We start from the raw sequence: 27,025 nt of genomic DNA on the forward strand, positions 1-27,025 counted from the left end.
AGCACAGGCACAACAACCGACGACCGTCACGGCAGTGTGGGAACTTTCGCCAGATCGGCCTCCTCGTCGCGAGCTCGGAGGGGAGGGGAGCACGCCATCGTCGTCGGAGTTGAAGCCGAAGTAGAGCCGGCTCCGCGTCGTCGAGGTCCGCTTCGCGCGTGGCTGTTCCCGCGTCGTCGAGACGCGCGGTCGACGAGCGCCGCCTCCGCATGCTTGAGACGCGCGGCCCGACGAGGCACGCGGCCGACGAGCGCCGCTTCCGCGTGCTCGAGGCGCGCGGCCGTGGAGCTCCGACTCGCGCGCGGCTGTTCCAGCGCGGCCTCTCAACAGTGGCTCAAAATTTGGCGTGCAACCTTCGCTCAACCAAACACTAGTCTGGCGTGCAACCTTTGCTCAACGGTGCCTAAAAATTTCAAGATCATTAGGGCGAGGAAAAGGCAAAAGCACCCCAAATTTGGCAGGAAGCACATCCCACCTGATCGTTTACCCTTTTCCTGCCACGGCGCGGCAGTCCAGCTCACCGCCCCTTTCCTTCGTTCCTCGAACCGCTCCTCCCCTTCGGCTTCCGCTTCGTGTCTCGCCCGCACTCCCAAACGCCAAAACAAACCATCCATATAAATCCCCCCGAGGAATCTATGACCGGCGAGGAGGAGCAGGAGCACGGTGGCCACAGGTACGTCAGGATGCCTCCGGAGCCGCCCGAGCCGGAGGGGTTGGCCGCCGCGTCGTCGGCGTCGTTCCGCCTGCCGGAGTCGGTGCGGGTGTTCGACGAGCTGCCGCGGGCCAGGATCGTCCAGGTCTCGCGCCCTGACGCCGGGGACATCACGCCCATGCTGCTCTCCTACACCATCGAGGTCCACTACAAGCAGGTCCGTCCCCGGGCGCCGCCTCTTCCCACCTCCGGATTCGTCTGGCCTAGCTCTTCTCGTTGGGCGGTCAGCGTAGTAGTGCCTGGCATTTGGCGGTATAGAATTGCTGCGTGAATTGGGCGTCTGGGTGATTTGTTTCCCGATAGGTTCTGGTTACATTTTTCTAGGTGATCTCAAGCTTCGATTATCGCTTGAGGTGCCGGGAACTGAGTTGCTCGTTCGATTCGGGTTCTGTGAGTGGGTTGTGGTTCAATTCGGGCCTGCTGCTCTGATGTGGATGCGAATATGGAAGTGACTTATAACTAGGTAGCTTTTTGTTGTATTCCTATTCCTTTTTCACAAAACCTTTTTGTGCTTACTATGGAGAAAAATGATACCTCTTATGTGCTTTGGGTTGCAATATTGTCAGTGCCTGAATCAATGATTGCATGAGTTCCGTCTGCCATTTTCCATTCGATGCAAAAGGCAGGTGAACTCTTTGGTCTTTGCTGCTGGCTACATTACGCCTCTATCAATGTTAAGTGTTTTGACGTCCTTTAGGCAATTTGAGCTTCTTTTTACTCCTTCAAAACTCTATTTTCTGGGTTGTTTTGCTGGGGTAGGTGATCATTGTAATTGTATACCATTTAATACTTAGTATATGAGATTAGAGTTTGTATGGCCCATTATCATTAAACTTCTTCTATAAAATCCGCCAGTTCAAACTTTGCAAACTCATCTCTCATTCCCCCCTCCCCCGCCGCCCCCAGTCTCCCCCTCCCCCGCCGCCCCCAGCCTCCCCCTCACTCATGGCGCCGCCGTCAGCCCCTCCCCTCGCGTCTCCGCCGTCGCCCCTTCCCCTCCCCGAGATCGTAGCGTTAGCACGGGCTATATGCTAGTTTAGAGAAAAGGGTGACCTATAATTTTGATAAAATAAGCTGCCACTAGAAATTTCTTATACGTGGTGCTTTGTATGTGCTGGGAAACAGGATTATATGCTTAGATGGAGTTCAGGTAGTTCATTTTATGTCTTTTGCATTTAAAGGGAGTCAACTTTCGTTTTTTTGGGTAATATTAGGCTATAATTTGGTGGCAAATATATGAGGCATTCAGTGTGATGGTATTGGTCTATTGGATGGCTGGCTGAACTGCTGAAGTAGTTGGGTGGACACACAGAACAAAATGTGAACTGGGGTGCTGCTTTCTGAACCAATCAACCATGGAAAAGATTGATATATCATCATGCCATTTTTCTGAAACAACAATGATATAGCTCCGTGTGTCGTTTGGCATCGAGCCAAGGCACAATAAACAGTACAACTTGCATCAGTTGATTATGCATGGCACATTGCTTGTCTTGTTGATGGATACTATAAAAACATGATTCCACTGGAATATTTGAGGTTGCTTTGGCTAACATTCATTTATTGCATTCTTAGCCTCTACGTTTCCCCAAAATACGAACTCTGAAATCCATTAAATAATGTTCACTACTTCTCTCAGTTTAGGTGGCTTCTATATAAGAAGGCCTCACAAGTGCTATATCTACATTTTGCATTGAAGAGACGTGCATTTCTTGAAGAATTCCATGAGAAACAAGAACAGGTTGGTTACATAATCTATGATTATTTTGAGCCATGCTTGAATATACCTATTCTTTCTGGTTAACCACTAAACACACTGGTTACATCACAATGCAAATATATGTCGTTGTGGAAGAACTTTTGCGCCTTTTTTTTTCTTGACAAAATCACAAAACTATTTAGTTTATAACCATCATCTGCATCTAGGAGGTGCTTCTCATTACATTTTGCATTTCACTGTATTTTCTGTCATTTTCACTTGCTTGGGCCAACACATGCATATTACTTTGAGATCTGTTTGGGGGTTCTATACCCTAATGTAGCTGCACAATGCAAGTATGCCTTCTAAGTGAGTGATTTTGCTGATCAACCTGATTCTATCCCTTTATTTGACTGTCAACTCTTCTTGACACAGTATATTTGTTTTGTGCGGAAGCTTCATTTCCAGTCATGTAGAACTGAACTAATCTCCTTTGTTTAATTAAAGGTCAAAGAATGGCTTCAAAATTTGGGGATAGGGGAGCATGTGCCAGTTGTACATGATGATGATGAAGCCGATGATGTGCATGTTCCTTCACAGCATGACGAAAACTCTGTCAAAAACAGGTAAAGTGGTGGTTTATTAACAATGTTCACCTTATTGAAGTAAAAGAATAATGGAAACTTCAGCAACAAAATCTTGAAACAATTTTGATGCACTTAGCAATTGGCTTCCCACATATCCATGTGCATGTATAGTAATAAACATACTTAAACTTTGGATGCAGGAATGTCCCTTCAAGTGCTGTTTTACCTGTTATTCGACCTGCCCTTGGCCGTCAGCAATCAATTTCTGATCGTGCAAAGGCTGCCATGCAAGAATACTTGAACCATTTCTTGGGAAACTTGGATATTGTCAACTCAAGAGAGGTAGCAAAAACACTTTTCCGTAAAACAAGTCATGTTAGTTTTGATGACTGTGTAAATATATACAAAGTGTATTGTTCATGTGTCCGTTAGAGTGGATCATCATGTTTCTCATTTTCTTTTATACAGTAACATCTGTTAAAATGCAGGTCTGCAAGTTTTTGGAAGTTTCACTGTTATCATTTCTGCCAGAATATGGGCCTAAGCTAAAGGAAGATTATGTTACAGCAAGGCACTTGCCGAAAATTGAGATGGACAGTAAAGAGAGATACTGTTCATCCTGTTGTTTTAGTTTTTGCAGTAGTAGCTGGCAAAAGGTACTGAAAATATTTGATGATTTTATTTTGTTTTACTAAAATGATGGTGACTTTTACATGAGCTGTTAAATCAAACGCTTCTTGATAGGTTTGGGCTGTACTGAAGCCAGGATTCTTGGCTTTACTTCAAGATCCATTTGATCCTAAGCTCTTGGACATAATTATTTTCGATGTGTCACCTTGCACTGATAGAGATGGAGATGACCAAACCACTCTAGCAAAGGAGATAAAGGAACGTAATCCATTGCATTTTGGATTTGAGGTATTTCGTTTCCATTTATGACTTGCTTGGTCTAGCATCTTGACATATCACTCCAATCAAATAACTAATATTAGAGTCTCTCCCGTGGAATTATTATGTTACCACTCGTACGGTTCTACCAAACAAGTAGACTAAATGAGTAAATGGGTCCTTTAGCATAATCATTTTTTTGGGTCAATTTTGGGTTCAAGTGCAATCAAAACAAAATTGTTAGAGGCATATGTCATGGGCCTATCAAGCCTAGGTTGGCAATATAGCTCATTAGTGTTAGGGTTAATTACAAATAAGGATCACTCGCTTAGAGACAGTGTTCTCAAGGCGCCTAGGCGAGAAAATGCACCAGACAACCGCCTTAGCGCCTAGGCGGCGCCTAGGCGACGCCTAGGCGGGTAAGGAGAGCAAGGCGGCCAGTTTTGCCCGAGCGCCTGGACGCCTAGGCATCGCCTAGTCGACGCCTTAAGAACACTGCTTAGAGGTCAAATAAGCTCTCTATATAAGGAGAGGAGATATATCAATCTAATCAAGCAAGAATTAAGAAGGAAAACCCTTCCCTCTTGTCCGGTCGTGGGCAAGACCTCGGCTAGCCTCCTCATGCTCCCTCAACCCTAGCTGTCGCCATAACGTCTGGTATTACAGATACTAGGTTCTGATGAACTGCCACTGGATCCCATTGCCAAGACATTGGCTGACTTCGTCCAACAGGTGGCGTCTCTCTAGAAGCGTCAAGAGGCCATCGAATCCTGATAACCAGCGATCAACACTACCACCATAACCAGTGCCCAACAGATCCAAGCCAAGGGTGAGCAGATCGAGCAGCCGGACATCGCGATGGAGCCGATGAGGAAGATGATTACCCGCCAGGTGTTAGCAGCGGTGCGGCTGCAGGCTGGTGCACGTGGCCTCCTAATATGTCGGCGGATGCGGGAGATGCGTGATTTGCAACTGATTCAGTCTGCACCCCTTTGTAGCCCCTGTGTTTTCTTGTGAGAAACCTTCTATGTAGTTTAAATTGAACCAGTTTCAGAGCTGCTTTGGTACTTTGAAGGATTTTGAACTAACTTCATGGATTTGAATCTTTATGGACACTTGTGTCTACTCGTTGACAAACTAGTTTGATAACCAATTGTTTCTTGCATTTCTTCTGTGTGCTCTCCATTTGTTCCTCATGTTCGACTTTTCTTCCATCCATTTTATCTACATACGGTCCCTATTTGGCATATAGCTAAAGCCCATGTTGCAAATAACTTGCCTAGGTTTTGTGTCATAAGGAAAAAAATGACAATGGACTTGTGTAGCTCAAATTAAAAGATGTTAAAAATTACCACTCATACTGGACTTGATTTTTCTGGGCAAGCAACATGGTAATGCAGTAGATGTGGCATCAGTGTTATGTCCGAATTTTCTAAAGACTGCTACTTGTCGAAGGTATCTTCTGGGGGGCGGACAATAAAATTGAGAACAAGAAATTCAGTTAAGGTAAAGGATTGGGTTACTGCAATAAATGCTGCTCGACGACCCCCAGAGGGCTGGTGTCACCCTCACCGTTTTGGTTCATTCGCACCACCTAGGGGTTTGACTGAAGATGGTAGTGTCGTACAATGGTTCATAGATGGCCATGCTGCATTTGATGCTATTGCTTCTTCCATTGAGGAAGCCAAATCAGAGGTTAGTGCACTTGAAGTGAGGATCTGGTACAAGTTGAAGACATTGCCATGTCATGAAGATAATTAAATGTTGGGTGCAGATATTTATAACTGACTGGTGGCTGTGCCCAGAATTGTATCTTCGTCGCCCCTTTCACTTTCATGGATCCTCTAGGCTTGATATTCTTCTGGAATCAAGGGCGAAACAAGGGGTACAGGTATTTAATTATTATTTTTAATCAGCAAAACTATTAGAATCTTGTCCCAGTGTCACGTTAGCTAAGAAAGCCTAGTTGCTCCAGTCTAGTGTTTATCTTGGGAGAAGGGGGGGGGGGTCTTCTACCTCCTTTTGCATATTCCTCTTTTTCTCTCTTAATGATGAGCAATTCTCTTGCATGTTCGAGAAAAAGAACCTTGTTCCAGAATGTGCTCCATATTAATCTATAGGAGCTTTATTAACTGGTTTTTACAAACTACATTTATTTGTAAGGGTTAGTACTGGACTTTAAGATGTTAATCAGTTAGGTTTAACAAAGATATTGTTTGATGATTTCCCTTATTTACCTTTGGATGATTATGTTGGATTTTACAAATGTGCATTCTAGTGAAGTTTTGATAATACAGGCTTTTAGTTGCTTTTCGTCTAGGATTATATTCTATTTATGAAAACTACAAATGATTTTTAGATTATCCTATTTTTAGAGTTTTGAGGAAAAAACTTAGTGGAACCTCACTATATTGAGATTTGGGATAAATCACTTTTTTATTTAATTTTATTTATCTTAACCTAATTTAACTAGATTTTTTGGTGGTAAAGGTCTTAAATCAATTCAAACCATTTGTCTATGGCCAAGTCTAAACAAGTCAATGTGGGGTATGCTACAGTCAAACATTTGAGGATTAGTTTTATCACATGATAAATAAACTATCTAGAATTTACTGTGTGGCATGTGGTTGCATGCTCTTTTTATTATTCTGTCAATAACTAACACTTTATATTAGAAAGACAAGAATGCATTACTGTGAGCCAGTAGTCCAGTAACAGAGCAAAGGATCTAATCATCTAAGAATACCATTATTGATACACAGCACTCCGTGTTTGAGAAAAAAAAGGAGCACACGATGGTTGTTCTGGACATGAACCTCGTGCACTGTAATTAAACTTAAACATATCTTCTGTATATTGGAATGCTTAGGTTTGTAGGTATTTCTGTACTTATAGCCTGCCATTTAGTCAGATTCCTTTGTCTAGTGCTCCCATATGGTCCTAAATGTTTTGCAATGCAGAATGGTCGTAGGAAAGACTGCAAGAGCATACTTTTCAGCGTTCAAATATTTCATTGCTCCTAGAAACTGAACACAGTTTGTTTGATGCTTATCATAAATCATTTTCTGTTAATAATACATTTGAACTATTTTTTTAATTTAACGATCACAGTTATTAGTTATGACAATTGTAAGTCCCAGTAACTAAGAAATGGTATTTTGTTTTGCAGATTTACATTCTTTTGTACAAGGAAGTATCTCTTGCGTTGAAAATCAACAGCATGTACAGTAAACGGAGGCTACTTAACATTCATGAGAATGTTAAAGTTCTGCGCTACCCAGATCATTTCTCGACTGGCATATATCTATGGTACAATGGGAGCTTTATACTGTTTTTTTTTCTGTCAGCAGCAGTTAGTTAAATCCTCACAATCGACTCTTTTATATTGTATTGCTTGAAGGTCTCACCATGAAAAAATTGTTGTTGTTGATAATCAAGTATGCTATATTGGAGGTCTTGATTTGTGCTTTGGTCGTTATGATTCCCCTGAGCATAAAGTTGTGGATTTTCCTCCATCAACATGGCCAGGAAAGGATTACTACAATCCTAGGTATTTTTGTTATTCAGACTTTTTATTAGATTCCATGCATGCATACTTTCTATTAATTCTTTAGCTTTTGTGCTTATCTTATTATTGTTGTTTGTAAGGGAATCTGAGCCAAATTCTTGGGAGGACACAATGAAAGATGAGCTGGATCGTACTAAATATCCTCGCATGCCTTGGCATGATGTTCAGTGTGCACTTTATGGTCCAGCATGTAGAGATGTAGCAAGGCATTTTGTTCAGAGATGGAATTATGCGAAGGTCAGTTTACTGGCTTTAGGAGTATTTTTCATCTGTTTAAGTGCTTAACAATCTCACCTATTGCAGAGGAATAAAGCACCAAATGAGCAAGCAATCCCATTATTAATGCCTCATCATCACATGGTAATCCCTCATTACATGGGTACAGGCAAGGAAACAAATGGGGTAATGGAGAGTAAACAGAACCTTGATAAGGATATTAAGTTTAATAGGTTAAACTCCTTGACCACACCAGCATCATGTCAGGACATTCCGTTGCTTTTGCCACATGAACCTGATCACCATATATTTGCAAGTGGAGATTTTGGACTGAATGGCATGAATATCACCAATGGTCTTTCAGATCATGCGAATAAATCCAATTGGAACCAGCAGCCAGTTTCCAACCGAAAGGCCAAACAAGACCTTTCTTTACAAGATTTACAGATGAAAGGATTTGTGGATAATATCGGTTCCCCTGAGGTTTCAGTGTCTAAGCACTATAGCACCTCAAATCCAAATATGCAACACATAGATAAGGAGTGGTGGGAGGCACAAGAACGAGGAGATCAAGTTGCCTCTGTGCTTGATGTTGGAGAAGTTGGTCCCCGAGCAGCATGTCGTTGCCAGGTTAGTTTGTTCCATGCACTTAAATGGTATATGCTGGTTTATAGATTCAGCCGCCCCTAACTGTGTTGTACATGGTGCAGCTTAGTGCTATTCATTATTACACAATTAACCCTTACCATGGTGGTTCAAGGGAACTTTAAATTTTTACCACTTTCTCAGAGAACAGATATAACGTAAGAAATCCCTGCAACAACAACAACAAAGTCTTTTAGTTCCAAGTAAGTTGAGGTAGGCTAGAATTGAAACCCAATATAAGCCACAAGTGGGTTCAGACATGTGGATAACTGTTTTCATGCACTCCTAAGTTTAAACCTTTAGGTATATTTCATTATTTCAAGTCTTTTTTATTGCACTTTCCCATGTCATTGTCAACTTCAACCTTCCTCTGCCTCTCTTTTCGTTACTATCGTGCCTTAGAATCCCATTACTCATTGGTGCCTCTAGAGGCCTCCATTGGACATGTCTAAAACATCTCAACTAGTGTTGGACAAGCTTTTCTTCTTGAATTGGTGCTACCCCTAGCCTATCACATATACCATCGTTTCGGATTAGATCCTGTCTTGTATGGCTACAACTACAAATCTAACACAACATACACATATCTGCAACACTTATCCACTGAAAATGCTGTCTTTTTGTAGGTCAACATTCTGCACTATACAACATAATATGTCTAATCGTTGTCCTATAAAACTTGCCTTTTAGCTTCTATGGTATCCTCTTTGTCACATAGAGCACCAAATGTTTGATGTCACTTTATCCACCCCACTTTGATTATATGGCTAACATCTTCGTCAAAATCCCTGTCTCTATAACATTAATCCTAAATATCGAAAGGTGTCCTTTCTGGGCACTATTTGACCTTTCAAACTAACATCTTCCTCATGTGTAGTAGTACCAAAGTCACATCTCATATATTCGGTTTTAGTTCTACTGATTCTAAAATCTTTGGAGTTAAGAGTCTTTCGTCGCAATTATAGTTTCTTATTTACTTTTGCTCGACTTTCATCAACTAGATATACATCGTGCGCAAAAAACATACACCAAATGATATCTCCTTGTATGTCCCTTTCCCTTGTGACCTCATCCATCACTAAGTCAAAAAGATAAGGGCTCAAAGCGGACTCTTGATGTAGTTCTATTCGAATCGGGAAGTTACAACATTGTTGTACATGTCCTTAGTGAGTTTAACGTACTTTGTTGGTACTTTATGTTTGTCCAAAATTCACCACATAACCTTCTTTGGTATTTTGCCATAAGCCTTCTCTAAGTAGATGAAAACCATGTGTAGGTCCTTCTGCCCCCTATGCTGCTCCATCACTTGTCTTATTAAGAAAATGGCTCATTGACTTTCATGTTTGATCTTTCGAGCATGACATCAAATCATGGTTATTAAAGCGGTAAAACGTTAAAACGTTATGAACCAACTTTTTAACATTTAAACGTTTAAACGAACGTTGAAACGTCTTTTCAGACTTGACATAGAAGTTCAAATATAGAATAAGTTCATATATAAGTTGAGTTCACAAACCAAATAGCATAAAAAGAAACAGATCAAGTTCAACAACACAAGTTCAACCACACAAGTTACAACTTTTATGCATGATCAGTAACCATCATCGAACTCATCAATATTAAGACCATGAGCAAAATCAACAAATCTTGGGCGCTGGCTGCTGGTCTTGCGGAGGGAGGAGGGGGAGCCGTAGAGGTGAGAGGTCATAGGTCGGTGGAGGGCGGCGGCGGCGCGGCGCAGTGGCCTATGGCGCGACGCAGTGGCCTGTGGGTGGAGGGAGGGGGGAGCCGAGGTCAGTGGAGGGCGGCGTACCTGTGCCGGTCGGCTGACTGTTGTGGGCGGCCGGCTGAGGAGGGCAGTCGTCTGGGAGAGCTCCATGCGCTGGCTGAGGAGAGGAGGCCTCCACGCGCGCTGATTGTAAACCTAAAGGCCCAGGAAAAAGGCCCACTAATGACTAGAACGTCCACAGAACGAGTAAAACACCCTAAAACGCGTTTAAGACGCTTAAGCGACGTTTAAACGTCCAAAACGGACGTTCTACGTCACTTTACTAGAACGTTTGGACGTTCCAGCTCCTAATCACGTTTTATCGCTTAAACGACGTTTAAGCGACGTTTTAATAACAGTGCATCAAATTGGTTCATAGTGTATTGGTCTCCAATATATTCAAAGTATATTGGCTCATTGTCTCTTGTATTGGTCTACTTTGGACCCTCCTTTTATTCTTAATATAATGATACGCAACTCTTCTGCGCGTTCGAGAAAAAAAATCAAATTGGTTCATAGAGACCCTCTTCATTCCTCTCAGACGATGTTTGATAACTCTCTCCCGTATCTTCATAGTGTTGCATTCTTCGGTAATTGGTACAACTTTGAATATCTCACTTATTCTTGTAGATTTGTACCAATATACTTCTCTACTCGTCAAACATCTTGTTCAACCAGAAGATATGGTTGAACAACTTGGTTAGCCATACTATAGCAATGTCTCCAACCATTAGGGCCCATCGTCTTACCCTCTTTCATTCTTTTCAATGTCTCTCTAACCTTAGAATGTTGGGTCCTATGCACAAAGCGTCTATTGGTGTCATCAAAAGAGTCATTCAATTGAAAGTTTTTTTAAAATTTTGTTCAAAATAATAGCCGATGGTGCATAATCTTTAAGTTTTGAATAATGGGGATAGTATCTTGTTTTATTTGCACTTCTTGCTTGCCAAAGTTGTTGAAATATCCGGTCATTCCACACAAATAAAAAAAAGAGTATCCCTGCATGAACTGTTCTTGGGTGGCACATAGAACACCCTTGTCTCAAATTATTACATGCAGCATTTGTTAAAAACTTAAAATCATGTTGCATTAATCTATTTTCCTAGTCTCCAAGTGCATTGAAATGAATCGGAGATGATATTATTGTCCTTTTAGATTGCTTGTAATTTGTATACCAAGTAATAGCGAAAGTCATAGCGAAAGGGCCTCTAGCTGAGTTGGTTAGGTGGTCTGAGTAGCACTCCTCAGGTCCTGGGTTCGACTCCCCGTGGGAGCGAATTTCAGGCTGTGGTTAAAAAATCCCCTCGTCTGTCCCACGCCAAAGCACAGGTCTAAGGCTCAGCCCCGGTCGTGGTCGTTCTCACATGGGCTTCGATGCCGCTGTGTATGGGTGGGGCAGGGGTTCGGGGGTTTTCTTGACCTGTGTGAGAAGGTCTTCTTCTTAATACAATGCCCGGGGGCTGTCTTACCCCCCGCAGGTCAAGTTTTTTTTAATAGCGAAAGTCATATTGTACACTAATGTCTAAACAATTAAAATTTTCTGTTATTTAGGTCGTTAGAAGTGTTGGCCCATGGTCAGCAGGAACAGCTCAAATCGAAGGAAGCATCCATAATGCCTATTTTTCTCTTATTGAAAAGGCAGAACATTTTGTTTACATCGAGGTGTGTTTTCTTAGCTCTGCAGTTTTAAGCCATAAGATTTAAGTTTTATTGTAACACTTGATATTCAGAGTTATTCACGTTCATATGTTTGAGAATTAATAGACCTCATATTTCGATATGCACATATAATTACAAATAGACTGATATCCCTTGTAACATACATTCGTTCTTCTGGCCTTTGCAGAATCAGTTTTTCATTTCAGGTCTTTCAGGGGATGACACAATTAAGAATCGTGTATTAGAAGCACTATATAGGCGCATACTTAGAGCAGAAAAAGAGAAAAGGCGCTTCCGGGTTATTATTGTCATACCACTTTTACCTGGTTTTCAGGTAGCGTGCTTTTGTATCAATGACACTATGACACATGGTTTGGTGCTTAAGGTTGGCTGTATAGTTAATTGTTTTATTTCAGGGTGGCATTGATGATGGTGGAGCTGCGTCTGTGAGGGCAATTATGCATTGGCAATACCGAACTATTTGTAGAGGACCTAATTCAATTCTTAAAAATCTGTATGATGTGGTTGGCTCGAAGGCGGATGATTATATCTCATTTTATGGGCTTAGAGCACATGGAAGATCAGATGATGGGGGTCCTCTGGTCACCAATCAGGTACTTTTTTTTGTTGGTGGTGGTAGGGTGGGGGTCAAAATGCTTCTGTTACACTCAATAGGTCATGCCTTTAGGCAAGGTTAGTTTCTGTGCTTCTTTTATTTTTTTCCTAACAATTTGCATGTTGCAGATATATGTGCACAGTAAATTGATGATTATTGATGATCGCATGGCATTGATTGGCTCAGCCAACATAAATGATAGAAGCTTGCTTGGATCTAGGGATTCTGAGGTATGACTTGTATGTTTGCATGGTGCTCTTTTTTTAACATAGAAATGACCTTCTCAAATTTTTGTATGTGCACAGTATATATGCTCCGGCTCCATGCAGGCATAACTGCTGAATTCATCAATATTAATTAACATAGAAATGACCTTCCCAAATTTTTGTGTTTAGCTAATACAAGGCAGCAAGAATTGAATAGGTTGAGAACTTGACCTGTAGGGAAGCAGACGGTGCTCGAGCGCCCCTCAAAACCCTAGCCACCGCCCAGCCGCCGCCGCATCCCCTGTCCACGCCGCCGCTTGAGCAGGCCATCGGAAGCCCGTGCGGCCTGCGATGACGGCGGGGGGGGGGGGGGGGGGGGGGCTCCTTTCCCTCCTTCCGGCGGATTTGGGCGGGCGCGGCCTCCTGAGCCACGGGAAATTCGTCGTCGACCAGGGCGTGTAGTAGGGAGGAGGCGTGACGTCCTCCTGCGCATAGCTTCAGAGAGGAGTAGCAACCACCGTAGAGAAGAGGGCGCTGCACGATTGTGAGAGGAAGAACCAGGGAGGCCGGTGAGCAGCCGCCGGAGCAGAGATGCTCCCTGTGCGCGAGCAGGTCTGGGCGCCGAGTTTCCTTGGAGGTTCGCCAGAGGTGGAAGGAAGAGCTCCTGTGTTTCTCGCTGGGACTTTGCTCTCCTCGGCGGCTCTGCGCATTCCGTGGCGACATCATGGTGGCGCAGCCAAGAGAGAAGTGAGGGGTTGCGCTTGGCAATGAGGAGGCCGCATTTGTCGGCAGGAGGGTGGCACGTGATAGCGGCGGCGTCAGGCGTGAGTAGAGACGATTGCGCTTGGCAGTGGCTGCGCGCGTGCTGTCGATGCAGTGTTTGGCTGCTGGTTATGGTCTGTGCACAGGGGTGGTGGCTCGTGATGGCCTGGGCTGGCGCTCGGAGGCGGCGACGACGACTGAGTGTCCGGAGGCAGCTGGCTTTGGTTGTGGGTGCCAGGGCCGCCGACGACAGTCGGCATCGGCTCTGGCACGTGACAGTGTGATGCACACGACAAGGTGTTGTCCAGTCCCGTGTGCCTAGCCGGAGGAGGTGGCGGCCGACACAGCTATGCGGCTGCTGTGGCAGCCGGCGTGTTGGTACCCCTCCGGAAGGGTGTGTGCGAGATGTCTGGGCGGCGACGATGATGGAGGCTGCATGCTTTTTCCGGGGTCGTAGCCTGACGATGTGCTGGGGGACATCTTGGGCGAGTGAAAGCCTTGGCGACTGTGACACCCGTGAGTGCCGCTTCCCCTATGTGGGCGTCACATTCCCCAACACTGTCTTCTTGAGCGAAAGCCTGGTTCTTCTCGGACAAGCGACGGTGGGGTCCAAGACGTCACTCCCTTCCTGAAGGCGTTGCTATTGATGCTCGTCTCTGAGAGCACCTAGAGGGGGGGTGAATAGGTGATCCTGTGAAACTTGAAAACTTAAGCCACAAAACTTGGTTAATCGTTAGCACAATAATTGCCAAGTGGCAAGATAGGAATCCTCAACAAAACACAATAACAAGCAAAGATCAATCACAGAGATGACACGGTGGTTATCCCGTGGTTCGGCCAAGACCAACGCTTGCCTACTCCACGTTGTGGCGTCCCAACGGACGAGGGTTGCAATCAACCCCTCTCAAGCGGTCCAAAGACCCACTTGAATACCACGGTGTTTTGCTTTGCTTATCTTTATCCCACTTGCGAGGAATCTCCACAAATTGGAGTCTCTCGCCCTTACACTTAAAGTTCACACAGAAGCACGGAGTAAGGGAGGGAAGCAACACACACAAATCCACAGCAAAATGCGCACACACACGGCCAAGAATCGAGCTCAAAAGACTATCTCAAAGTTCTCACTAGAACGGAGCTCGAATCACTGAGAATGACAAACGAATGCGCAAAGACTGAGTGTGGATGATCAAGAATGCTCTAAGGTTGCTTGGTGTTTTCCTCCATGCGTCTAGGGGTCCCTTTTATAGCCCCAAGGCAGCTAGGAGCCGTTGAGAGCAAATCTGGAAGGCCAATCTTGCCTTCTGTCGTCGGGTGCACCGGACAGTCCGGTGCACACCGGACACTGTCCGGTGCCCGATTTCCTTCCTAAAATGGCGCGGCCGACCGTTGCAGATCTAGGAGCCGTTGGCGCACCGGACATGTCCGGTGCACACCGGACAGTCCGGTGCCCCCTTCCGACCGTTGGCCCGGCCACGTGTCGCGCGCAGATTCCGCGGCCGACCGTTGGCCCGGCCGACCGTTGGCTCACCGGACAGTCCGGTGCACATCGGACAGTCCGGTGAATTTTTGCCGTACGCCGTCGGCGAATTCCCGAGAGCGGCCACTTCACGCCGAGTCAGCCTGGCGCACCGGACACTGTCCGGTGCACCACCGGACAGTCCGGTGTGCCAGACTGAGCTGAGTCTTGGCTGTACACAGCCAAGCCTTTTCCACCTCTTTTCTTTTCTTCTTCTTTCTGTTTCTAACACTTAGACAAGTATATTAGTACACAAAACCAATGTTCTAAGGCTTAGAAACATACCTTTACTCTTGATTTGCACTTTGTCCATCCATGAGTATAAATTCACATTTAAGCACTTGTGTTGGCACTCAATCACCAAAATACTTAGAAATGACCCAAGGGCACATTTCCCTTTCAATCTCCCCCTTTTTGGTGATTTATGCCAACACAACATAAAGCAACTAGAACAAGTGCAATATCACTTTAAATAAAACACAAATTTATTTTGATTCAATTTTGGCATATATGGATCATCCTTTGCCACCACTTGGTTTGTTTTTGCAAATCAAACTCAAATCTCTATCTCTAAGTCAAACACACATGTTGAAGCATAAAGAGAGTCATTCCAAAAGAGATTGATCAAAGATTTCAAAAACTCCCCCTATTTCCCATAATCAACACTTCTCCCCACAAGAGGCCAACTTTTGACAAAAGAGACAATGCAAGAGTTTTGACAAAAAGCTCTATTTTACTATTTTCAAAATTTCTCAAGTGGTAGCTGATCCATTTATTGCTTTGGCCTTTATTTTCTCCCCCTTTGGCATCAAGCACCAAAACGGGATCAATCTTGGCCCAGAACCCCATTGCCTCACCAAAATCTTCAATAAGAATACAAAGGCAATAAGAGTACATGAGATGAACTTGGAATAAGTTACCCTCTCATCGGAGTGCAGTGGAAGTCTTTCATGGTCCAAGTCCACCTTTTCCCTTTCAAACCTCCTTTGAGACTAAAACAAGCAAACTCAAGCACATGGTTAGTCTCAAAGGGTCAAGTTGTAACACATCTCCCCCTAAACATGTGCATCACTTTGCAACAGACTTGTGAGGTCCAGGGAGTGTTTGTACAACTTGAGCACCATTAAGCAACAAGATGCAGAAGGAACATGATCAAAAGGCATAAACACATGTATGCTACAAATCAATCCAAGTTCCGCGAATCTAGGACATTTAGCTCACTACGCAACCTGCAAAAGGTCTTCTCATCTAGAGGCTTGGTAAAGATATCGGCTAGCTGGTTCTCGGTGCTAACATGAAACACTTCGATATCTCCCTTTTGCTGGTGGTCTCTCAAAAAGTGATGCCGGATGTCAATGTGCTTTGTGCGGCTGTGTTCAACAGGATTTTCCGCCATGCGGATAGCACTCTCATTATCACATAGGAGTGGGACTTTGCTCAGATTGTAGCCAAAGTCCCGGAGGGTTTGCCTCATCCAAAGTAGTTGCGCGCAACACTGTCCTGCGGCAACATACTCGGCCTCAGCGGTGGATAGGGCAACGGAAGTTTGTTTCTTAGAGTTCCACGACACCAGGGACCTTCCTAAGAATTGGCACGTCCCCGATGTACTCTTCCTATCGACCTTACATCCAGCATAGTCGGAGTCTGAGTATCCAACCAAGTCAAAGGTAGACCCCTTTGGATACCAGAGCCCGAAGCAAGGCGTAGCAACTAAATATCTAAGGATTCGCTTCACTGCCACTAAGTGACACTCCTTAGGATCGGATTGAAATCTAGCACACATGCATACGCTAAGCATAATATCCGGTCCACTAGCACATAAGTAAAGTAATGACCCTATCATTGACCGGTATGCCTTTTGATCAACGGACTTACCTCCTTTGTTGAGGTTGGTGTGTCCGTCGGTCCCCATCGGAGTCTTTGCGGGCTTGGCGTCCTTCATCCCAAACCGCTTCAGCAAGTCTTGCGTGTACTTCGTTTGAGAGATGAAGGTGCCATCCTTGAGTTGCTTCACTTGGAACCCAAGGAAGTAGTTCAACTCTCCCATCATCGACATCTTGAATTTCTGCGTCATCACCCTGCTAAACTCTTCACAAGACTTTTGGTTAGTAGAACCAAATATTATGTCATCGACATAAATTTGGCACACAAACAGATCACCATCACATGTCTTAGTAAAAAGAGTTGGATCTGCTTTCCCAACCTTGAAAGCATTAACAATTAGAAAGTCTCTAAGGCATTCATACCATGCTCTTGGGGCTTGTTTAAGTCCATAGAGCGTCTTAGAGAGCTTACACACATGGTCGGAGTACTGTTCATCCTCGAAGCCAGGGGGTTGCTCCACATACACCTCCTCCTTGATCGGCCCGTTGAGGAAAGCGCTCTTCACATCCATTTGGTACAACCTGAAAGAATGGTGAGCGGCATATGCTAGCAAGATACGAATTGATTCTAGCCTAGCCACAGGAGCAAAAGTCTCCTCAAAGTCCAAACCTGCGACTTGGGCATAACCTTTTGCCACAAGCCGAGCCTTGTTCCTTGTCACCACCCCGTGCTCGTCCTGTTTGTTGCGGAACACCCACTTGGTTCCCACAACATTTTGCTTGGGGCGAGGCACCAGTGTCCAAACTTCATTGCGCTTGAAATTGTTGAGTTCCTCCTGCATGGCCAATACCCAATCTGGATCTAGCAAGGCCTCCTCTACCCTGAAAGGCTCAATAGAAGAGACAAAGGAGTAATGCTCACAAAAATTAACTAATCGAGATCGAGTAGTTACTCCCTTGCTAATGTCACCCAGAATTTGGTCGATGGGATGATCCCTTTGAATCATCGCACGAACTTGGGTTGGAGGTGCCGGTTGCGCTTCTTCCTCCATTTCATGATCATCTTGTGCTCCCCCTTGATCACACGCCTCCTGTTGATGAACCTGTTCATCGTCTTGAGTTGGGGGTTGCACCATAGTTGAGGAAGACGGTTGATCTTGCTCCAAATGTTCCTGAGGCCGTACATCTCCAATCTCCATGGTGCGTATAGCGGCCGTTGGAACGTCTTCTTTATCTACATCATCAAGATCAACAACTTGCTCTCTTGGAGAGCCATTAGTCTCATCAAATACAACGTCGCTAGAGACTTCAATCAAACCCGATGATTTGTTGAAGACCCTATACGCCTTTGTATTTGAATCATAACCTAATAAAAACCCTTCTACAGCTTTGGGAGCAAATTTAGAAGTTCTACCTTTCTTCACAAGAATGTAGCATTTACTCCCAAATACACGAAAATACGATACATTAGGTTTGTTACCGGTTAGCAGCTCATACGAAGTCTTCTTGAGGAGGCGATGAAGGTAGACCTTGTTGATGGCGTGGCAAGCCGTGTTCACGGCTTCCGACCAAAAACACTCGGGGGTCTTGAACTCTCCAAGCATCGTCCTCGCCATATCGATGAGCGTCCTGTTCTTCCTCTCTACCACACCATTTTGCTGTGGTGTGTAGGGAGCGGAGAACTCGTGCTTGATCCCCTCTTCCTCAAGAAACTCCTCCACTTGAAGATTCTTGAATTCGGACCCGTTGTCGCTCCTTATCTTCTTCACCTTGAGCTCAAACTCATTTTGAGCTCTCCTGAGGAAGCGCTTGAGGGTCCCTTGGGTTTCAGACTTATCCTGCAAAAAGAACACCCAAGTGAAGCGGGAAAAGTCATCAACAATAACTAGACCATACTTACTTCCTCCTATGCTCAGATAGGCGACGGGTCCGAAGAGATCCATATGCAGCAGCTCCAGGGGTCTTGAAGTGGTCATCACATTCTTGCTGTGATGCGCTCCTCCCACTTGTTTACCTGCTTGACAAGCTGCACAAGGTCTATCTTTTTCGAATTGCACGTTAGTCAAACCTATCACGTGTTCTCCCTTTAGAAGCTTGTGAAGGTTCTTCATCCCCACATGTGCTAAGCGGCGATGCCATAGCCAGCCCATGCTAGTCTTAGCAATTAAGCATGCATCTAGACCGGCCTCCTCTTTTGCAAAATCAACTAAATAAAGTTTGCCGTCTAATACACCCTTAAAAGCTAGTGAACCATCACTTCTTCTAAAGACAGACACATCTACATTTGTAAATAGACAATTATATCCCATATTGCATAATTGACTGACAGATAACAAATTATATCCAAGAGACTCAACTAAAAACACATTAGAGATAGAGTGCTCATTAGATATTGCAATTTTACCTAACCCTTTTACCTTGCCTTGATTCCCATCACCGAATATTATTGAATCTTGGGAATCCTTATTCTTGACGTAGGAGGTGAACATCTTCTTCTCCCCAGTCATATGGTTTGTGCATCCGCTGTCGATAATCCAGCTTGAACCCCCGGATGCATAAACCTGCAAGGCAAATTTAGGCTTGGGTCTTAGGTACCCAACTCATGTTGGGTCCTACAAGGTTAGCACAAATATCCTTAGGGACCCAAATGCAAGTTTTGTCTCCCTTGCATCTTTTCCCTAATTTTCTAGCAACTATCTTCCTATCCTTTCTACAAATAGCAAAGGAAGCATTTAAAGCATGATATATTGTGGAAGGTTCATTAACTTTCCTAGGAACATTAACAACATTTCTCCTAGGCATATTTCTCCTACGAACATTTCTATCATGCACATAAGAAGAACTAGAAGCAAACATGTCATGAGAATCAAAAGCATCATATGCGTTATATCTCCTATAAGCATTTCTAGATTGTCTCCTATCATGATACAAAAAGGCATAGTTCTTTTTAGCACTACTAGCCATAGGGGCCTTCCCTTTCTCCTTGGCGGAGATGGGAGCCTTATGGCTTGTTAAGTTCTTGACTTCCCTCTTGAAGCCAAGCCCATCCTTAATTGAGGGGTGTCTACCAACCGTGTAGGCATCCCTAGCAAATTTTAGTTTCTCAAAATCACTTTTGCTAGTCTCAAGTTGGGCATTAAGACTAGCTACCTCTTCATTTAATTTAGAAATGCAAGCTAGGTGTTCACTATAAGCATCAATGTTAATATCTTTACACCTAGTACACGTTACAACATTTTCTACACAAGAGGTAGATTTACTAGCAATCTCTAACTTAGCATTCAAATCATCATTAATGCTCCTTAATTTAGAAATTGTCTCATGGCAAGAAGATAATTCACAAGAAAGCATTTCATTTCTTTTAACTTCTAGAGCATGAGATTTTTGTGCTTCTATAAATTTGTCATGTTCTTCATACAACAAATCTTCTTGTTTTTCTAGAAGCCTATTCTTATCATTCAAGGCATCAATCAATTCATTAATTTTGTCTACCTTGGTTCTATCTAGGCCTTTAAATAGACATGAATAATCTATTTCATCCTCATCACTAGATTCGTCCTCACTTGAAGAAGCATAAGTAGTGTCTCGAGTACATACCTTCTTCTCCCTTGCCATAAGGCATGTGTGACGCTCGTTGGGGAAGAGGGATGACTTGTTGAAGGCGGTGGCGGCGAGTCCTTCATTGTCGGAGTCGGACGAGGAGCAGTCCGAATCCCACTCCTTGCCAAGATGAGCCTCACCCTTTGCCTTCTTGTAATTCTTCTTCTTTTCCCTCTTGTTTCCCTGTTCCTGGTCACTATCGTTATCGGGGCAGTTAGCGATAAAATGACCAATCTTACCGCACTTGAAGCATGAGCGCTTCCCCTTTGTCTTGGTCTTGCTTGGCTGCCCCTTGTGACCCTTTAGCACCGTCTTGAAGCGTTTGGTGATGAGTGCCATCTCTTCATCATTAAGTCCGGCCGCCTCAATTTGTGCCACCTTGCTAGGTAGCGCCTCCTTGCTTCTTGTTGCTTTGAGAGCAAGAGGTTGCGGCTCGTTGATCGGTCCATTTAAAGGCGTCGTCCACGTACCTCGCTTCCTTGATCATCATTCGCCCGCTGACGAATTTTCCTAGGACTTCTTCGGGCGACATTTTGGTGTACCTGGGATTCTCACGAATATTATTCACCAAATGAGGATCAAGAACGGTAAATGACCTTAGCATCAGTCGGACGACGTCGTGGTCCGTCCATCGCGTGCTTCCGTAGCTCCTTATTTTGTTGATAAGGGTCTTGAGCCGGTTGCATGTTTGAGTTGGCTCCTCGCCCCTTATCATTGCGAATCGTCCAAGCTCGCCCTCCACCAATTCCATCTTGGTGAGCAAGGTGACATCATTCCCCTCATGAGAGATCTTGAGGGTGTCCCAAATCTGCTTGGCATTGTCCAAGCCGCTCACCTTATGGTACTCGTCCCTGCACAAAGAGGCTAGCAACACAGTATCAGCTTGTGCATTTTTATGAATCTGTTCATTAATAAACATAGGACTATCCGTACTATCAAAGTGCATTCCACTCTCTACAATCTCCCATATGCTAGGATGGAGAGAGAACAAGTGAGTACGCATTTTGTGGCTCCAAAATCTGTAGTCCTCTCCATCAAAGTGAGGGGGCTTGCCAAGTGGAATGGGGAGCAAATGTGAATTTGAACTTTGCGGAATACGAGAGTAGTCAAAAGAAAAGTTCGAATTAACCGGTTTCCTTTTCTCGTAGTCGTTGTGGTCGTCGTCCTTTTGGGAAGAAGTAGACTCATCGCTGTCGTAGTAGACGATCTCCTTGATGCGTCTTGTCTTCTTCTTCTTCCCATCTTTGCGTCTGTGGCCCGAGCTCGAGTCGTTGGACTTGTCATCCCTTGGCTCGTTGACGAAAGACTCCTTCTCCTTGTCGTTGATCACGATTCCCTTCCCTTTAGGATCCATCTCTTCGGGCGGTTAGTCCCTTTGTGAAGAGAACGACTCCGATACCAATTGAGAGCACCTAGAGGGGGGGGTGAATAGGTGATCCTGTGAAACTTGAAAACTTAAGCCACAAAACTTGGTTAATCGTTAGCACAATAATTGCCAAGTGGCAAGATAGGAATCCTCAACAAAACACAATAACAAGCAAAGATCAATCACAGAGATGACACGGTGGTTATCCCGTGGTTCGGCCAAGACCAACGCTTGCCTACTCCACGTTGTGGCGTCCCAACGGACGAGGGTTGCAATCAACCCCTCTCAAGCGGTCCAAAGACCCACTTGAATACCACGGTGTTTTGCTTTGCTTATCTTTATCCCACTTGCGAGGAATCTCCACAAATTGGAGTCTCTCGCCCTTACACTTAAAGTTCACACAGAAGCACGGAGTAAGGGAGGGAAGCAACACACACAAATCCACAGCAAAATGCGCACACACACGGCCAAGAATCGAGCTCAAAAGACTATCTCAAAGTTCTCACTAGAACGGAGCTCGAATCACTGAGAATGACAAACGAATGCGCAAAGACTGAGTGTGGATGATCAAGAATGCTCTAAGGTTGCTTGGTGTTTTCCTCCATGCGCCTAGGGGTCCCTTTTATAGCCCCAAGGCAGCTAGGAGCCGTTGAGAGCAAATCTGGAAGGCCAATCTTGCCTTCTGTCGTCGGGTGCACCGGACAGTCCGGTGCACACCGGACACTGTCCGGTGCCCGATTTCCTTCCTAAAATGGCGCGGCCGACCGTTGCAGATCTGGGAGCCGTTGGCGCACCGGACATGTCCGGTGCACACCGGACAGTCCGGTGCCCCCTTCCGACCGTTGGCCCGGCCACGTGTCGCGCGCAGATTCCGCGGCCGACCGTTGGCCCGGCCGACCGTTGGCTCACCGGACAGTCCGGTGCACATCGGACAGTCCGGTGAATTTTTGTCGTACGCCGTCGGCGAATTCCCGAGAGCGGCCACTTCACGCCGAGTCAGCCTGGCGCACCGGACACTGTCCGGTGCACCACCGGACAGTCCGGTGTGCCAGACTGAGCTGAGTCTTGGTTGTACACAGCCAAGCCTTTTCCACCTCTTTTCTTTTCTTCTTCTTTCTGTTTCTAACACTTAGATAAGTATATTAGTACACAAAACCAATGTTCTAAGGCTTAGAAACATACCTTTACTCTTGATTTGCACTTTGTCCATCCATGAGTATAAATTCACATTTAAGCACTTGTGTTGGCACTCAATCACCAAAATACTTAGAAATGACCCAAGGGCACATTTCCCTTTCAGTCTCGGCCACAACGTCACCTTCGGATGTTGCTTTCGCTTCTTGGCATCTGGTATGCGAGTGGAGGTGGGGTTTTGCTGCATGAAGTCGAAGCTGCTGCGTTAGGGGATGTGGCTCGGCAACGATGACATGAGGCGAAACCTCCCCTTCTTCGTGGATTGGATTTTGGTTCGGCGGTTGGGCAATTGTTGGAGGCAAGGCGGAGGAGCTAGCTTGTTGGTGAAGAATTGAAGCTGCCTCGCGTGGGGTGTGAGGCTTGGCAACGACGATGCACCGAGGGCTTCCTCCTTCTGTACCGGTGTTTGGATGTAGGCGTCGTCGAGTTCCTTTGTCCATATGCGGTCCGTCTGGGGGAGTCGAAGCTGCTCGGCACTTGTGTTTGAGCTCGGCAACGATGGCTCTGGATGGGCTTTGTGTGTGGTGCGTCTATTATCTAGGTTGTTTGTGCATTCTGTGTAGGTTTCGGGCCTGGTTTTCCTTAAAACTGGATCAATTATATTATTCTTCTTAATTGAAAGGCAGAGCTCCTGCCATTACGTTTAAAAAAACAAATGACCTTCCCTAATCGAGGGATATTCCCACAGATACGCAATTAGTCTAAACTCCGATGTAAATTATTTTCCTTGCTCTGTATATATCTTCTCTCTTTCTTTTCCTCTTCTATCCAAAAAACTTTCTTTTTGTTAGAAAGTTGGAAAGTTCACTGTTCAAGGTGAAGAATGTTTTAGTTCATGACCAAACTGCAATTAGTGAAGATCAAAGCACGAGTAAAGATTTGGCCTATAGGGGACGAACTCTCATGCTACACGAGGGACCAACTTTCATGACCTTTCCCGGTCAGGGCTCCTATTGAGTTTCTTCTTAATAATAATACCATGGGGGTGGTCTTTCCTCTATCGGTCGAGTTTTTTTTTTTTGATTAGGCGGATTACTTCGACAATCTACTACAGCTCTTATGTCCTGTTATTTACATTGTAAGGCCGTGCTCAGCAGGGCATGCATATGGCCATGCAAAACACTGTTTTGCACTATAAATTACACTTATAGAGCAAAGTTTGAAATAAGGAGTGAGATAAGCGGTGTGATACGGAGGTCGGAGGCTGCTGGAGATAGCCTAATGGAGTCTTACTATTCTACACTTTAATGAAATCTTACTATTCTTTCAGATTGGTATAATTATTGAAGATAAAGAGGTTGTCAGTTCTATAATGGATGGAAGACCTTGGGAAGCTGGAAAGTTCTCCCTCAGCCTACGACTTTCTCTATGGGCAGAACACCTTGGTCTTCTTCCAGGAGAGGTTTGGGATATATGTTTCATTATGCTTTAACCACGAACTGATACTTCAAACTGAGAGTTGTAATAAGCATATAAGCAGTCTGAAGGAAAGCAGGATTTGTAGTCTAAGTTCTCTTGTTTATTTATTTGTTTGTTTTTTCTCAAACTTGATTGTGCTCTATCTAAACCATGAGATATCAATTCCTAACCTAGTAGCTTCACCTTCATTGTGTTTTGGCTCTCTATCATGACGCCCAGGTAGACAGGTAGTCTAAGAACCTGATGTACTGGTATTTGAAACGTTTCCTCAGTACATCTGACCTGATCAATTTTAAATTTAAGGTCCATGTCAAACCCATTCCAACTAACAACATAACCTCAAATCTGTGATGTCCTAGTATTCCATATTGGCACTGCATCAGTAGTGTAAACAGGACAAGTGAGTTGGACAGAGACAACTTGAAGAAGAACCAGCACTATAGGCTGCTGCACACTTAAGGCCTTGTTCGGTTATTCTAATTCCATGTGGATTGGTGTGTATTGGAATGGATTGGGATGGATTTTGACTTGTTATGGATTTAAGCCGGCTCAATAACATTCAATCCACATGGATTAATGGTGAAACGAACAAGCCCTAAGGGCTAGTTTGGAAACTCAAATCCCCTTTAATCCAGGGATTGAAGGGGATTGGAGAGGAAATTAGTTCATTTCCACCTCAATACCCTCCAATCCCGAAGGGGATTTGAGGTTCCCAAAGTAGCCCTAAGTGAGAAATACAGAGGATCAGCAGGGTATAACTAGAATAAAAGCCAACCGTAGCAAAAATGTCACCCCTCCTCCCATCTGAAGATTCTGAACACATGCAATTGAACTATCTAACACCCAAGTCATTAAATCTGTTTCAGGGCAGCACTTTATAAAGTAGTCCTGAAGACTTGACACGTTTTTGACAGAAGAAGAGTTTTTTTTTTCTCGAAACACGCAGGAGAGCTGCGTATTAATATATTAAAAAAGAGAAAAGGTCTGAGAACAGACCGGGTACAATCGACTCCTTGCGGAGGTCGAAAACACAAGAACATGAAATAGAAGAGTTACATGATGCATATACAGTATAGAGCTCTTTGAGTTAGATTCCACTTGATGTGTATTTTCATTTTCAGGTTAGTTGCATTATGGATCCTGTGGATGATTCAGCGTACAAAAACATCTGGATGGCCACTGCTAAGGTGAGTGTAGCGGAGATACTTTATGTTGACCCATTATTTATTTGAAGCTATTAAGTTAGAGATTGAACTGTTTTGTTTTGAACTAACCACTAAACCAGGAACCATTTGAGTGACTATCTGTCACTGCACCTGTCTATCGATGCCGTAATTTCATTATCTAATGATTTTTTCATTACATTTTTTTACAATAAGATTGATACATCTGAGTACCAAAACTTATTTGGTCCCCCGGGTCCTCTCAACTGAACAAACTGATATATGACAGGAGAATACCGTGATCTACCATCAAGTATTCTCATGTGTTCCCAACGATCACATCCATTCTAGGTATTGAATGCAGGACCTGTCTTCAAGTTTTCTCCCATTCGAGTCGAAATATTGTGCTCACTGGTCTCTGAAATGATATCAACCTCTTGCAGGTATCAATTTCGCCAAAGTTTTGCTCATCGTAAGGAGAAAATTGGCCACACAACCATAGACTTGGGTGTTGCCTTAGAAAACCTGGAAACGCAACAGGAGGGAGACCTGGCATGTGCCAAACCAATGGAACGGTTGCAGGACGTTCGGGGTCATATTGTTTGCTTCCCTTTGGAGTTCATGTGCCAAGAGGACTTGAGACCTTTCTTCAGTGAGAGCGAGTATTATACATCTCCACAAGTTTTCCATTAGGGCTTGTTCGGTTATTTCAATTTCATGTGGATTGGTGTGTATTGGAGTGAATTAGGATGAATTTTGACTTGCTATGGATTTAAACTGACTCAATACCATCTAATCCACATGGATTAATGTTGAAACGAACAAGCCCTTAGTGTTTATTTTCCCGCTTTTGGCGAAAGTCCGCCCATAGGTACATGTTATAGGGTTATTATACTTGTATATGCCTAGATCGTGTCTCGTGCCTGGATGAATAGGAAAAACAAAAACAAAGGAACAACCATATCCTTGCTAGTTTCGGGTATATAGGATATGACGGCCAAGATTTGTACAGATCGTTTATCAGAGTTAGTTCGGGCAGCAGATGTTGCCCTATTAGATGAATTCTTTTATGCAAAATAAAATGCACTTAAAGCTGAATTTGATGCCTTGTAGTCTTGTACATTGAGCATTGGCAGATTCTGTTGAAATTTGTTATCTGATCATTATTGTGGATGTGGTACTTTGGAAGTTTCTGTGAGGCAGTGAGGGCACATTTGGTATATTGTTTTATCTAATGTAATCATTGTTTTATAGGCAATTAAATGTACATGCTGAGACGAATTATTGGAATTTCATTCGTTCTAAATTATAGGTTGAGTTTTGTCTTAAATAGGTTATCAATCAACTAAGGTCACTGGAGTGTACTTCATCTGATCCAAATCATAATTTAGCCTCCGTTTGTTCCTTTAGTTCAGAGACTAAAGTTTAGTCTCTATCTTTTTTGGTTTTAGAGACTAAACTATTCAAAACATATTAAATGAATTATAAGAAGACTAAATTATCCCTTAGTATTCTCCCACCATTAATGCAACTGAAATAAAGAAGGAACAAAAAGTGAAATTTATATGGTTTAGTTACCCCTTGAGAGACTAGAGACTAATATAGTTTAGTTCCACCA

General features: G+C 44.1%; 1 protein-coding gene across 4 annotated transcripts; it reads left to right on the plus strand.

Annotated features, from left to right (window-relative positions):
• Window positions 1-26,578, plus strand: LOC100272416 (phospholipase D family protein). 4 transcript variants are annotated; one of them, XR_004851749.1, is made up of 20 exons: window positions 10-869; window positions 2,352-2,453; window positions 2,919-3,037; window positions 3,199-3,340; window positions 3,487-3,654; window positions 3,743-3,916; window positions 5,342-5,581; window positions 5,661-5,777; window positions 7,056-7,195; window positions 7,287-7,436; window positions 7,535-7,691; window positions 7,758-8,300; window positions 11,635-11,745; window positions 11,930-12,076; window positions 12,159-12,356; window positions 12,487-12,588; window positions 24,096-24,227; window positions 25,366-25,431; window positions 25,624-25,758; window positions 25,851-26,225. XR_004851749.1 is itself a non-coding variant. In NM_001350737.1 (20 exons), the coding sequence occupies exons 1-20, from the start codon at window positions 636-638 to the stop codon at window positions 26,098-26,100; spliced, it is 3,354 nt and encodes a 1,117-aa protein (NP_001337666.1). In that variant the 5' UTR covers window positions 26-635; the 3' UTR covers window positions 26,101-26,578. The 4 variants fall into 4 exon arrangements, 3 of the variants coding, with proteins under 3 accessions (XP_023156501.1, NP_001337666.1, XP_035817227.1); NM_001350737.1 differs by having other exon boundaries at window positions 26-869; window positions 25,697-25,758; window positions 25,851-26,578; XM_035961334.1 differs by having other exon boundaries at window positions 651-869; window positions 2,357-2,453; window positions 25,697-25,758; window positions 25,851-26,515.
• The last annotated feature ends 447 nt before the right edge of the window (window positions 26,579-27,025 follow it).

This window comes from Zea mays, chromosome 8 (genome assembly GCF_902167145.1).
Source record: "Zea mays cultivar B73 chromosome 8, Zm-B73-REFERENCE-NAM-5.0, whole genome shotgun sequence".
NCBI classification, from domain to species: domain Eukaryota; kingdom Viridiplantae; phylum Streptophyta; class Magnoliopsida; order Poales; family Poaceae; genus Zea; species Zea mays.

Bases quoted from the DNA above. Each gene is read 5' to 3' on its own strand.
- LOC100272416 (NM_001350737.1), top strand. From the start codon at position 636: ATGACCGGCGAGGAGGAGCAGGAGCACGGTGGCCACAGGTACGTCAGG. The intron at 7,196-7,286 runs GTACAATGGGAG...TATTGCTTGAAG, and splicing joins TCGACTGGCATATATCTATG to GTCTCACCATGAAAAAATTG. The intron at 7,692-7,757 runs GTCAGTTTACTG...CACCTATTGCAG, and splicing joins AGAGATGGAATTATGCGAAG to AGGAATAAAGCACCAAATGA.